The sequence below is a fragment of the Rhinatrema bivittatum genome, chromosome 5 (assembly GCF_901001135.1).
Source record: "Rhinatrema bivittatum chromosome 5, aRhiBiv1.1, whole genome shotgun sequence".
Taxonomy (NCBI): domain Eukaryota; kingdom Metazoa; phylum Chordata; class Amphibia; order Gymnophiona; family Rhinatrematidae; genus Rhinatrema; species Rhinatrema bivittatum.
In genome coordinates this window covers 64,006,726-64,021,778 of record NC_042619.1, presented here as the reverse complement: position 1 = coordinate 64,021,778, position 15,053 = coordinate 64,006,726, and the positions used below count along the sequence as shown (strand labels likewise).

Below are 15,053 nucleotides of genomic sequence, written 5' to 3'. Positions count from 1 at the left end.
ATATTTCTTGCAACTACTGGATACTGATCCATTTTTATCTTATGTATATTTTGGAGGGTCTTATTTTCAGGGATTTTATTATGTTTAAATGTAATTAGGTTATGAGATCTTACTTTTATTATTGTGTTATATTGATAACAGTTTACAATTGTTGTACACTACCTTTTAGCCATTTTTAGGAGCAGTTTAGAAATATGACAATAAATAAATAAAGTGAATCAAGGTTCTGCTGTGCTGAGACTTGTCAGAACTCTATGCTTGTATCATTCCATAGCATTCAAAACATGACTTCAGATGAAGAGAGACTTCAGTGGAAAATAGTTTAAAAAATCTAGGGAAATGGTCATATTAAATAGTACTCTTTCCTCATATTCAAAAAAAGAAAACAAAATATTTTTGAAGATACGAATGAAAATAAGATTGATAAAAGGACAGAACCAAGAAACAGGTAAGGTGTTATTGGAAGACTATAATAACAATAATTTAGATTTATATAGCACCTCCTTTCCAAATCCCACCGCAACCTGATTTACAATTTAATATTTTAAAAACATGTAAATAAGCATCATTGGGTAGAAAGAATGACTACTAATTTTTAATGCTTAATTTATATGACAGCCTCTTCAAGAGAGAGAAGGAATAATGTTATCGCTATCATTATTATTAAGATTATTACCAAATTAAAAGTGGATAAGCTAAAGCACTGAAGGTATGCTGATAAGCAGTCTCGAAATTTGCAAAATAAATAAATAAACAAATACCATTCCCCCTTTAAAGTTGGGTTTAATGATCTTCACAGAAAGTCAGGACTCATTAATCAAGGAAAGTTTGATTAATGGTCGTAGGTATTTGTACTTGGCACAGCATGATACTGTACTATACTTACACTGCAACCTTTGATTGAGACGGTCTAAGGACTGAAGAAGCTTCTGCTCTTCAAGCGACAGTGCACTGATGCCTAGGCGCTGGGCTTTGTTAAGCAGCATAGTTTGTCTATTTGGTTGCATGGATTCCATAGCAGCCAGGATTTCTCCTTCTGCAGTTGATGTTTCCACCAAGTTTTCCGCTAGTAAAAACTGTGCAGTACTTTCTGAAACTTATACAGTCACTTATAGTATTAATTTCCACAGATAAATACCAAGCACAAAAGCATTTCTCTCTTTTGTTCATGTATAGGTAATAATCAATGCAAGGTGAAAAGTTATGTTTCTTATATTACACAGTCATGGTGGGGACCAACATAAAATTAATTTTGCAGTTAGAATCAATCATCCTGCAAAAAACAATAGACTGTACTTAATTTAAACAGAGGGATAAATTGATAGTGATGTCCCAGACATAATTTCCTGCAATATTTATTAATTCTTCTAGGATCATTACTGAACAAGAATCTTGAGTTGAAACTATAAATACATCACAGTATTATGTATAAGAGAGAAAAAAAACTTTATATAAAGGATATGGACTGTACTTTATTGAGTAACGATATCTGTATCAGTGCAGAACACCTTACAAACTATTATTTCAAATTAAACTCTATTGCTATATAACAACCATTATATCTATAATGAAAGATTAGTTTGAAATATACCTTCTTCAGGATCAGTGACACCACTCATATTCTGTCCTGGCTCAAATGCACTTGGAAATGGACTTAGCTGGACAGTGCGCACTGAACTCTGTTAAAATATAAAATTTTATAAGCTACTTGCACTAAACAGAATTACATTACATCCTCAGATGTAAAAAAAAGCATTTACTTAAAGAATACAAAATACATAAGGATCAATATTCAAATGGTTTGTCTGGCTAACGTCGCGCCAAATAACTAGTCTTCGCGGCTTCTAAAGAACAACAAACAAGCCAGGGAGTTTTCTTCCTTGCAAGAACAGTAAAACAGCACTGCTTTTGTAATTTTTTTTTTCTAAACATAAAACTGTAAATGGCCAGCAACTCAACTTATGCAGAAACAGGAAGTAATTCCTGTTTCAATTCATCTGTTATGAATAAGTATTTAAGATGAACATATTTTGTTCGTATTTTTTACACTCTGCCAGTTTCATCGTGTATTGGCTGTCATTTTTGATATCAGCTGGATTTTTATAGTACATGGTAAATCCAAGTTCTTCCAGAATATAGTTAACCACTTTCTTTCTTTGACAGTTTTGCAAGAAAGAGCATTCAAGGTCACACATAGATAAGCACACCATCTGGTGTTTTAACAGATATCCAGCTAATTGCTGCTTGTGATAACTTATATACATAAACTTCAGCAGATTTTCCATCTTGAGTCCAAGAATTTGAACTTGCATCTAATAACCAATTATTATTTCTCCGGAAGCTTCATAACACAAAATATCTTTTGTTTCTTGAAGATATCTGAAAATACATTTGTCTATTTTCCAGTATTCAGTTATAACGCAAGTTCTGAAACAGCTCAAATAATAAGAACATAAGAACATAAGAAATTGCCATGCTGGGTAAGACCAAGGGTCCATCAAGCCCAGCATCCTGTTTCCAACAGAGGCCAAACCAGGCCACAAGAACCTGGAAATTACCCAAACACAAAGAAGATCCCATGCTACTGATGCAATTAATAAGTAAACTTGATTAATAGCAGTTAATGGACTTCTCCTCCAAGAACCTTTTTTGAACCCAACTTCACTAACTGCAGTAACCACATCCTCTGGCAACAAATTCCAGAGCTTAATTCTGCATTTAGTGAAAAAGAATTTTCTCCGATTAGTCTTAAATGTGCTACTTGCTAACTTCATGGAATGCCCCCTAGGCCTTCTATTATTCGAAAGTGTAAATAACCGATTCACATCTACTCGTTCAAGACCTCTCATGATCTTAAAGACCTCTATCATATCCCCCCTCAGCCGTCTCTTCTCCAAGCTGAACAGCCCTAACCTCTTCAGCCTTTCCTCATAGGGGAGCTGTTCCATCCCCTTTATCATTTTGGTTGCCCTTCTCTGTACCTTCTCCATCACAACTATATCTTTTTTGAGATGCGGCGACCAGAATTGTACACAGTATTCAAGGTGCGGTCTCACCATGGAGTGATATAGAGGCATTATGACATTTTCTGTTTTATTAACCATTCCCTTCCTAATAATTCCTAACATTCTGTTTGCTTTTTTGACTGCTGCAGCACACTGAACTGACTATTTTAAAGTATTTTCCACTATGATGCCTAGATCTTTTTCCTGGGTGGTAGCTCCTAATATGAAACCTAACATTGTGTAATTACAGCAAGGGTTATTTTTCCCTATATGCAACACCTTGCACTTGTCCACATTAAATTTCATCTGCCATTTGAATACCCAATCTTCCTGTAATGTATCACAATCTGCTTGTGATTTAACTACTCTGAATGATTTTTGTATCATCCGCAAATCTGATAACCTCACTCGTCTTATTCCTTTCCAGATCATTTATAAATATATTGAAAAGCACTGGTCCAAGTACAGATCCCTGAGGCACTCCACTGTTTACCCTTTTCCACTGAGAAAATTGAGCATTTAATCCTACTCTCTGTTACCTGCAAATGAACTGCAAATGTAATTTCTAGTCTTATCAACTGTACAATATACATCAAACTTCTAATAGGACTCTGGTATGCAACATCTAGATGATCTAGTCCTTATGCTGCTGACATAGGACTCATGGGTTCACCCTTGGGGGCTACATCAACTACATCAACTACACCACAGTACAAAGGGCTCACATACCTGCTACTCTTCACAGTTTGCTGAACCATGAGCTCAGCGAACTCGCCTCCGGCCTCTGCCATTGCCAGCTTAGCACATGAGTTCCAGAAGCAGCAGGATCAGCTTAATACTATGGCCAGTTATCTTCAGGGCATTCGGCCTGGCCAGCTTTGGCTTTGACTCCAGTACCCATTTTGCGGCCTGCTACTCCCATGCTCCACCTGCCTCTACCTTCGAGGTATGATAGATATCCACTAAAATGTAGAGGCTTCCTCAACCAATGTCAGATGCAATTTGAATTGCAGGCAGCCTTTTTTCTGACAGACCAAGTCAAAGGGACTTATATTATTTCCATGTTGGGAGGCATTGCACTGTCTTGGTCCTTACCCCTTAGGGAAAGGGATGATCTGCTCTTGGGGGACCTGGTGCACTTCCTGCAGGAATTCCAGCAAATATTCGATGAGCCCGGTCACACGGCTTTCAAGGCATCTGAACTCCTATAGATTAGCAAAGCTCCTGGTCTGTGGGAGAATACGCAATGCACTTCTGCACCCTGATCTCTGAACTTCAATGGGGCAGTGACAGCCTGATTATGATTTTCTGACAAGGACTCTCAGAGAGCATTAAAGACTAGCTGGCTGCCCAGGTCCTGCTGTACATCTTGGAAGGCCTGAATAGCCTAGCCATATGGCTAGACCTGAGGTTCCAGGGACGGGCCAAAGGGAGAGGCTTGACTCACTGCCCCATTTGCCTCACCCTGAATTTCCAGCATCCTTTAACCTCCTGCTCCTCTCTGGAGTTGGGATCTGTATCAGTGGAAGCCATAAGAACATGAGAACATAAGAAATTGCCATGCTGGGTCAGACCAAGGATCCATCAAGCCCAGCATCCTGTTTCCATCAGAGGCCAAACCAGGCCACAAGATCCTGACAAATACCCAATCACCAAGAAGATCCTTTGCTACTGATGCAATTAATAGCAGTGGCTATTACCGAAGTAAACTTGATTAATAGCAGTTAATGGACTTCTCCCCCAAGAACTTATCCAAACCTTTTTTGAACCCAGCTACACTAACTGCACTAACCACATCCTCTGGCAACAAATTCCAGAGCTTAATTGAGCGTTGAGTGAAAAATAATTTTCTCCGATTAGTCTTAAATGAGCTACTTGCTAACTTCATGGAATGCAACCTGGTCCTACTATTATCTGAAAGTGTAAATAACCGATTCACATCTACTCGTTCAAGACTTCTCATGATATTAATGTTGCGACCTTCGCTGCCCAATGTCTCCACTCCGCCCTCCTTACCTCTTTGGCGACTCCCTCCTGGGTTGATGGAAGTTTGGCTGCCGCGGCGTCATCTTGCCGACCTCCTCCGGCATTCCCGGACTGGCTAGATGCTGCCTTCCACCATGTTCTCCTGAGGCCTAAGGGCGCATGTGTGCCGCAGCCCCGACTTAAGTACCAGCAGTGGCGCGAACCTCAGGGGCATCCCCCTGAGATGACATCATCATCTTTGGATATGTAAAGATCTTTCATTTCGCTAACTAATTGAGTTAGCAAAGGGTTTCCTACCTAGCTGCCTCCATGTATCGCTGCGGATGGGATTTGCTCTCCGCATACCTTGCTACTCTGCCTTGTCGGACTTTACCAGGGGTACCCGCTCCTCGGGGGCCTCGCTCTCTCTTTTACTTTTCAGGTCACAGTGTGGAACCGGTACTCGCTCCTCGAGGGCCCACGTTCCCGGACCTGCCACTGAATATAATTGCCAGGAAGTCACCGCTGCCTACAACACCAGTGAGTTACCATCTCTCTTTCAGAGCTTTCCCTGGAACCAAGTACTCACGCCTCAAGGGCCTACTTCATTCCAGCTCCTGGGTTGTTCTCAGAGACTAAAGTGTGAGTGTTACCATCAAGGTTCTGTTCTTGAACTCTGCATACTCTGCCTACTCACTATCTCAGTTTCTCTACAGCTCAGCCTTTCTGGGATTGCTGTTCCAGTGCCTGAGGGACTACAGCCCAGCCGGGCTCTTCCAGCTCACTACTGCCATCTCTGGTGGTTCTCAAGAAATGTTTAATAAAAGAACTTGTGTGTGTGTGTCTCCCAACTCTGAGCCTGACCAGTGGTCCCTCTCGGGATCTTCCCCCGTGGGTGTGGTCATCTGCCACCGGCCCAAGGATCCACCCACAACTATCACAAATAATAACAATTAAAGACCTCTATCATATCCCCCCTCAGCCGTCTCTTCTCCAAACTGATCAGCCCTATCCTCTTCAGCATTTCCTCATAGGGGAGCTGTTCCATTCCTTTTATCATTTTGGTTACCCTTCTCTGTACCTTCTCCATCGCAACTATATCTTTTTTGAGATGCAGTGACCAAAATTGTACACAGTGTATCGCTCCATGGTGCGGTCTCACCATGGAGCGATACAGAGGCATTATGACATTTTCTGTTTTATTAACCATTCCCTTCCTAAAATTCCTAATATTCTGTTTGCTTTTTTGACTACTGTAGCAAGTCTATCAAGAAATGATGATGAATGAGGAGAGCTGTCAGTGAACACTCGCGTTTTAATGACGTCATTCGACAACTTGGTATTTAAAGAGACGTAAGCCTCGACTTCGGTTCCTCTGTCCCTGGTGAAGAGGCATTGAGACGCTATGTCCATTTCAAGATGGTAGGCTGTTTACATTCAGATAAGTACTTTTCCAACTTTTTTAAAAAAGAAAAATATTTTATTAATATTGACAATGTCGTTTCTAGGTGGAAACTCTATGACTTTCTCTATATATAAAATGATTGCATGCCCCTGAAGAAGCTAGACAGCGAAACACTGGCCGTATTGGGCTGGTTGGATACAAAGTATTATAGAGTTTTTCACCATGTATTGTTTTGACAACAGAGGACATTTTAAAGAAAATTTATAAATACAACAAAAAAACACATTTTTTGCATTAAAGGTTTTTTGAAGGTGGATGATTAGAAGACCGGTTGGTTGCTTTATAAGTTTCAAAACGTCAGGCTTGCTAACACTTTCTAGGCTATATTATAATTAATTTTTGGTTTCCACTTCTATTTTGGTGATTATTTTGTGTGGTTAACCACTGACTCTCCTTGATTAAGCTGGATTTCAATTACCCCGATATTGACTGGGTAAATGTAACATCAGGTCTTGCTAGAGACATAAAATTCCTGGATGTAATAAATGATTGCTTCATGGAGCAATTGGTTTAGGAACCAATGAGAGAGGGAAGTATTTTAGATTTAATTCTTAGTGGAACGCAGCATTTGGTGAGAGAGGTAATGGTGGTGGGGCCACTTGGCAATAGTGATCATAACATGATCACATTTAAACTAATAACTGGAAGTTTGACAATAAGTAAATCTACAGCTCCAACACTAAATTTTCAAAAGGGAAACTTTGATAAAATGAGGAAAATAATTAGAAAAAAACAGAAATGAGCAGCTGCAAAGGTTAAAAGTGTTCAACAGGCATGGGCATTGTTTAAAAATACAATCCTAGAGGCGCAGTCCAGATATATTCCATGCATTAAGAAAGGTGGAAGGAAGGCAAAACGATTACCAGCATGGTTAAAGGTGAGGTGAAAGAGGCTATTTTAGCCAAAAAGCATCCTTCAAAAATTGGAAGAAGGATCCATCTGAAGAAAACAGGATAAATCATAAGCATTGTCAAGTTAAGTAGAAAACATTGATAAGACAGGCAAAGAGAGAATTTGAAATTAAGTTGGCACAGAGGCAAAAACTCATAATAATAACTTTTAAAAATATATCCGAAGCAAGAAACCTGTGAGGGAGTCGGTTGGACCACTAGATGACTGAGGGGTTAAAGGCCTCTTAGGGAAGATAAGGCCATTGCAGAAAGACTACATTAATTATTTTCTTCCGTGTTCACTAATGAGGATGTTGGGGAGATACCAGTTCTGGAGATGGTTTTCAAGGGTGATGAGTCAGACAAATTGAACCAAATCACTGTGAACCTGGAAGATGTAGTAAGCCAGATTGACAAACTAAAGAGTAGCAAATCACCTGGACCAGATGGTATGCATCCTAGAGTACTGAAGGAACTAAAAAATATGAAATTTCTGATCTATTAGTTTAAAATTTGTAACCTATCATTAAAATCATCCATTGTACCTGAAGACTGGCCAATGTAACTCCAATATTTAAAAAGGGCTCCAGGGGCGATCTGGAAAACTATAGACCAGTGAGCCTGATTTCAGTGCCAGGAAAAATAATGGAAACTATTCTAAAGATCAAAATCGTAGAGCATATAGAAAGACATGGTTTACTGGAACACAGTCAATATGGATTTACTCAAGGGAAGTCTTGCCTAACAAATCTGATTCATATTTTTGAAGGGGTTAATAAACATGTGGATAAAGGTGAACTGGTAGATGTAGTGTATTTGGATTTTCAGAAGGCGTTTGACAAAGTCCCTCATGAGAGGCTTCTAAGAAAACTAAAAAGTCATGGGATAAGAGGCGATGTCCTTTCATGGATTACAAACTGGTTAAAAGACAGAAAACAGAAAGTAGGATTGAATGGTCAATTTTCTCAGTGCAAAAGGGTAAACAGTGGAGTGCCTCAGGGATCTGTATTTGGACTGGTGCTTTTCAATATATTTATAAATGATCTGGAAAGGAATACGAAGAGTGATGTTATCAAATTTGCAGATGATACAAAATTTTTTAGACTAGTTAAATCACAAGCGGATTGTGATAAACTTCAGGAGGACCTTGCGCGACTGGAAGATTGGGCATCCGAATGGCAGATTAAACTTAATGTGGACAAGTGCAAGGTGTTGCATATAGGGAAAAATAACCCTTACTGTAGTTACACAATGTTAGGTTCCATATTAAGACCTACCACCCAGGAAAAAGATCTAGGCATCATAGTGGATAATACTTTGAAATTGTCGGCTCAGTGTGCTGCAGCAGTCAAAAAAGCAAACAGAATGTTAGGAATTATTAGGAAGGGAACGGTTAATAGGGGTGTGAATCTTGTGATCGATCGTCTTAACGATCGATTTTGGCTGGGGGGGGGGGGGAAATCTGATCGTCGTTTTTTGTTTTTTTTTTAAATCGTTAAAAATCGTAAATCGGGGGAGGGCGGGAAAACCGGCACACCAAAACAACCCTAAAACCCACCCCGACCCTTTAAAACAAATCCCCCACCCTCCCGAACCCCCCCAAATGTTTTAAATTACCTGGGGTCCAGTGGGGGGGGGTCCCGGCGTGATCTCCCGCTCTCTGGCCATGGCTGCGTTAAGAGAAATGGCGCCGGTGGCCCTTTGCCCTTATCATGTGACAGGGCAAAGGTAGCGCCGGCGCCATTTTGGTTCCTGGCTCCCGACGTCACGCGTGCAGGAGATCGTTCCCGGATCCCCACTGGACCCCCAGGGACTTTTGGCCAGCTTGGGGGGGCCTCCTGACCTGACCGTCGCCCGTATGAATAGTGAGGGCAAAGGTAGCGTCGGCGCCATTTTGAATATTGGCAATACGGCCCGCGTGCAGGAGGTCGCTCCCGGACCCCCACTGGACTTTTGGCAAGTCTTGTGGGGGTCAGGAGGCCCCCCCAAGCTGGCCAAAAGTCCCTGGGGGTCCAGCAGGGGTCCGGGAGCGATCTCCTGCACGCGTGACGTCGGGAGCCAGGAACCAAAATGGCGCCGGCGCTACCTTTGCCCTGTCACATGATAAGGGCAAAGGGCCACCGGCGCCATTTCTCTTAACTCAGCCGAGGCCAGAGAGCGGGAGATCGCACCGGGATCCCCCCACTGGACCCCAGGTAATTTAAAACATTTTGGGGGGGGGGGTTCGGGAGGGTGGGGGATTTGTTTTAAAGGGTCGGGGTGGGTTTTAGGGTTGTTTTAGTGTGCCGGTTTTCCCGCCCTCCCCCAAATAATTCCCGTGCCCTATTTAACGATACAATACAAATGCCCCTGACGATAAATCGGGGGCATTTGTATTGTATCATGCACTCTAACGATTTTGGACGATTTTAAAATTATCTGACGATAATTTTAATCGTTCAAAAACGATTCACATCCCTAACGGTTAATAAAACGGAAATTGTCATAATGCCTCTGTATCACTCCATGGTGAGGCCACTCCTTGAATACTGTGTACAATTCTGGTTGCCGCATCTAAAAAAAGATACAGTTGCAATGTAGAAGGTACAGAGAAAGGCTAGCAAAATGACAATGGGGATGGAACAGCTCACCTATGAGGAAAGACTAAAGAGATTAGGGCTGTTCAGCTTGGAGAAGAGATTGCTGAGAGGGAATATGATAGAGGTCTTTAAAATCATGAGAGGTCTAGAACTGGTAAATGTGAATCAGTTATTTACTCTTTCAGATAATAGAAGGACTAGGGGCACTCCATGAAGTTAGTATGTAGCACATTTAAAACTAATTGGAGAAAATTCTTTTTCACTGAATGCACAATTAAACTCTGGAATTTGTTGCCAGGGAATATGGTTAGTGCAGTTAGTGAAGCTGGGTTTAAAAAAGGTTTGGATAAGTTCTTGGAGAAGAAGTCCATTACCTGCTATTTATCTAGTTGATTTAGAAAATAACCACTGCTATTACTAGCATCAGTAGCATGGGATATACTTAGTTTTTGGGTACTTGCCAGGTACTTGTAGCCTGGATTGGCTACTGTTGGAAACAGGATGCTGGGCTTGATGGACCCTTGGTCTGATGGCAATTTCTTATGTTCTTATGTTCTTAACTGGAATTCCAACAGATGGTATGTCTGAGTCTACTGAATTTTAGGGTCAGGATCTACCTATTGCTTCACATGTCAGAAATCTAGGGGTGATCTTTGATAATACTCTTTCTCTGCAACTGCATATGGTTAAAACAGTACAAAATTTGTTTTATAAATTATATATATTATGCAGACTAAGACCATTATTGTCTTTGGAGGTTTTCTGCACGTGAATACTGTTGGCAATGATTAGTAGTACAGAATATTGTGATTCTGAATTTTTGTGTCATCCAGTCTCTATGTTGAAGGTGCTTCAAAAGCACATAATGCAGCTGCATTTATTACAGTTGGAGCCTCACATTTTATTTATTTATTTATTTATTTATTTATTTATTTATTTATTTATTTAAAGGTTTTTATATACCGATAGCCGTTTGCACATTGTATCGGTTTACAGAAAACTAAAACTTTTTGACAGTGTCATTAAACAGAATTTTTTGGCACTGCCATTACATAGAACAGTAACTTTGCATACAATAGAAAAACATCAGCAAACAGAAACTGGGTAACTATTTACAGGGAACGATGGATCCTAAATTGGGAGCAGATGAAGGAAAAATTGACAAGTGTACATTGTTATCAACATGACACCAATTTTTAAATCTTTGCACCAGTTCTCCATCATCTGGTGCATTATATTTAAAATTTTACTTATAATTTTCAAGATACTTCATAGCATGGTTCCTTCATGTATTAGTGCAGCTTTGAAAATGTATGTTCCCATCCATTTGCTTCAGTCTCAAGGCAAGAAGCTATTAAGAAATACCATAATTTAAGCATTTACATTTGTGTGAAACAAGAGAACCAGTCTTCGCTGTTCTGGGACCAGTACTCTGAAATTCATTACCAGAAGATCTTCTTTGTGAAGGTTGTGTAGAAACCTTGAAGAAAAGTTAAGGGATTTTTATTAAAGCAGGCATTTGATGGCTGAATTATGCAAGGTGGGTTGCTCAGACTCTGTATTGACTACAGGGATCTCAATGCTATTACTTAGAAGAACCATTATCTGCTGCCCCTTATTACGGAGCTGTTCAATCACCTGTGGGAAGGGGGGGGGGGGGGGGGGTCACAAATTTTCATGAAATTAGACCTCCAAGGGGTTTATAACCTTATATGCATCCAGAAGGGTGACAAGTGGAAGATGGCCTTCAGCACCCTGGATAGCCATTATGAATATCTGCTTATGCTATTTGGCCTTTGCAACACCCCCACTATCTTCCAACATATGGTCAATGAAACTTCCAGGACCTCTTGTACTTGAATGTAGTGGTATAAATTGGATGATATACTCATCTTTTTATGGCCTTTGGCACACCACCAAGAGCCCATAAGACAAGTGTTATAGAAGCTCCTTTAATACCACTTGTACTCCAAACTCAAAACATGTATGTTCGAGCAGGATGAATTGAGTTCCTAGACTACATTGTCTTCCGGCATGCCTTATATATGATTCCTGAGAAAGTGAAGGCTATTCAAGACTGGTCCCAATCTGTTGGCTTCAAGGCCCTGGTGGATGGGCACTGCCACTGACTCTTTAGGGAAATCAAGAAATCTGAAAAGCCAAGTAACAGTGCTCTGGGCTCATTCTCTGCCTTTAAAATGTCATGGCCTTGCAGGTCAGTTAAAGGTAATCCCCAGGAAGGAGGACAGGACTCAAGAGCTCCCCTTTGGGTTGAGCCCGCATGTACTTGTGGTCGGAAGGACTTCGCTGGTGTATCTCTGGAGAAGGAGTTCAAGTTGAGATGAGGCAGGCTGAGCTCAGGGCAGGCAGCATTCAAGCAGAGATGAGGCAGGCTAAGGTCATGGTTGGCAGCAAGTGAGGCAATGGTGAAGCTCATGTTCACTCAGGAATGACAAGTCAGTCCAAGGCGGAGGAAAATCAGGGTAGGCAGGAACCAGGGCAGACAAGGAGTCAGGAACAAAAAACATATGTACAGAGCAAAGGCAGGTCAAAACTGGAACAGGGTGTTAGGCAAGGAAGGGACCAAACAAGATACCAGAGGGACAAAGGCAAAACAGGAGTAGGACATGCTAGACACCAAGGCCAAGACAGGGACAGGTCTAGGCAGGCACAGGGCAGGGCAAACAGAAATGGAATGATTGGCAAGACAGGGATCAGGCAAGTGGGAGACTGGGAGGCCACTAAGAAAGAGGGAGAAGGATAAGGCAGGAGGGCCACTGGAAAATCACACAGGAGCTAGGGAAAAAACTAGAAAGGAACAAAGACAGGGCAAGAAGGCATCTAAGGCTAACAGGCCACATTAAAAACAGGAACAAGGACAAGGCAGAATAAAGTGTAAGGGTGGCCACAGCAATGAGCAAGGGCGACTCAATGATGAATCAGTGGTCTGTGTAAGAGGCAGGCTTTTGTTATGGTTATGAGGTGTTGGAGTGGATTCTTGGGTACTGCGGTGATGGCTACCCCCACGGGGAGGAGCCCTGTGAGGAACCGCAGTACTAGGCTAGACTCTACATGCAGACACAGAGAATTTGTATTTATTGTACAACTCGATGGTACTGCCCGGGGAGCGGACAGCAGTGGAAGTAACCCAGTGAAGTAGTCCAGGGGTCCTCAGAAGAGGAGACCAGTCTCACACTCGAGTAGATGATAGGCAGCACGGCGTAGCAGGGATAGGTCCCAGATGTAGACACAGAGCGCTGAAGCTGAAGGTGAGACAGACTGAAAGGGTTAGTACTCACTGAAGCAGAAGCTGTATAGTTGAAGGTCCTGGAAGGCAGAAGTAGATAAGTGGCATGCACCAGATTAGGGAGAGCAGGCCCTCGAGGAGCGAGTACCCGGTATCCCAAGATAGGTACCTGAAATAGAGAAGAAGGGCCCCCGAGGAGCGGGTACCCAGGTTAGAATTATCCCGAAGGGCAGAGAGAGCTTCCTGCGGCAGCTGGGAAGCAGCAGATCAGCTTAGACCGAAGGCAAGCCAATCCTTGCTAACTCAGTTTGTTAGCAAATGAAGGGCAGGCTAAATACTAGGATGTGATTATGTCACTCGGAGGGGATGCCCCCGAGGTTCCCACCATGACGTGGATATAGACGTGGGTGGCATGCGCGCGCGCACCCTAGGAGGCCTTCAGGAAAATCATGGCGAACACCGTCGCCATTGCCGATCCGGGGACACCGGAGAGAGCGGCATGAAGATGCGGCAGCAGCCATCTTCCCAAGGCTTGAGGAGAGAGAAAGAAAAAAGGTGAGGCACAGAGGTCGAAGCCGTCTGAGACCGATGGACGCAACAGTACCCCCCTTCAAAGGGCCCCCTACCTGGTCTAGGTTTTTGAGGATGCGATCGATGAAATTGACGAAGCAACTCTTTTTCCATGATATTAGCCAATGGTTCCCAAGAGTTTTCTTCTGGTCCTTATCCCTCCCATGACAGGAGATATTCTCAAACTCTGCCTCTCTTTCTTACATCAAGGATGGCATCAACCTTATATTTGATGTCTTCTGCATCAACTGGGGTTGGTTCAGGTGTCTTGGTGGAAAACTCGCTAAGAACAAGCGGTTTCAGCAAAGAAACATGGAATGCATTGTAAATCCGTATCGCTGGAGGGAGTCTCAGACTATAGGTGAGAGAGCCCAGTCGTTGGAGAATAGGAAAGGGTCCGACAAAGCGTGGAGCAAATCGAACAGATGGAAGTTTAAGTCTCAGATGTTTAGTAGAAAGCCAAACTTTATCTCCAGGCTGGAATTCAGGAGCCTTGCTTCGGTGAGCGTCATAGCCTTTCTTTGCTCTTTGTCCTGCTTTTTGGAGCATCTCTTTAGTCTTTCTCCAGAGCTGCTGTATATTTTTGGCAGTAGATTGAGCTGCCGGGGACGACACAGAAAGTGGAAGTGGTAAAGGTGGTAAAAGTTCTCGTCCATAGACCACTTCAAATGAAGTAGATCCAGTAGATGATGCTGGATGTGAATTGATGGCAAATTCAGCCCAGGGCAACAGTTCAGCCCAGTCATTCTGTCATGAACCGACATAGGCGCGGAGGAACTGTTTGAGAGTTCTATTCATTCTCTCAGTTTGGCTATTCGACTGAGGATGATATATGCAGAGGTGAAGTCAAGTGTGATGTCGAATTTCTTACACAAGGCTTTCCAGAACTTTGCTGTAAATTGAGCTCCTCTGTCAGAAACAATGTGTTTAGGCATGCCATGTAGGCGAAAGATGTGACTGATGAATAATTTAGCAAGTTCCATGGCTTATGGCAAGCCATGGAGAGCCACGAAGTGAGCCATCTTCGAAAACTGGTCCACTGTAAGCCAAATGGTATTGTTACCTCTGGAAAGTGGCAGGTCCACCACAAAATCTGTTGCAATATGGGTCCAGGGCTCATCCGGTGCTGGCAAGGTTTGAAGCAGGCCCCAAGGATGTCCAGGCAGAGGTTTATGTCTGGCATAATTGGAACAGGAGGCTACATAAGCTTGAGTGTCTTCTTTCATGGTGGGTCACCAATAGTACTTTTGTAGCTTGGCCAATGTTCGACGTTGACCAGGGTGTCCGGCCAGTTTCGAATCATGAGCCCATCTTAGCAATTTCTTTCTTAGA

General features: G+C 42.3%; 1 protein-coding gene across 3 annotated transcripts in view; it reads right to left on the bottom strand.

The window, feature by feature from the left end:
* Positions 1–15,053, bottom strand: part of CEP126 (centrosomal protein 126) — a 418,124-nt gene that overhangs the window by 79,907 nt on the left and 323,164 nt on the right. Inside the window, exons 9-10 of one of the 3 annotated variants that reach the window (XM_029602400.1) lie at positions 1,592–1,679; positions 887–1,096 (exon numbers count right to left, since the gene is read on the bottom strand). The exons of 1 other annotated variant lie outside the window; for it this stretch is intronic. In XM_029602400.1, the coding sequence (XP_029458260.1) occupies positions 887–1,096; positions 1,592–1,679 (298 nt within the window). The remainder of the gene's footprint in view (positions 1–886; positions 1,097–1,591; positions 1,680–15,053) is intronic. One more of the 3 variants, XM_029602402.1, reaches the window with a different exon arrangement.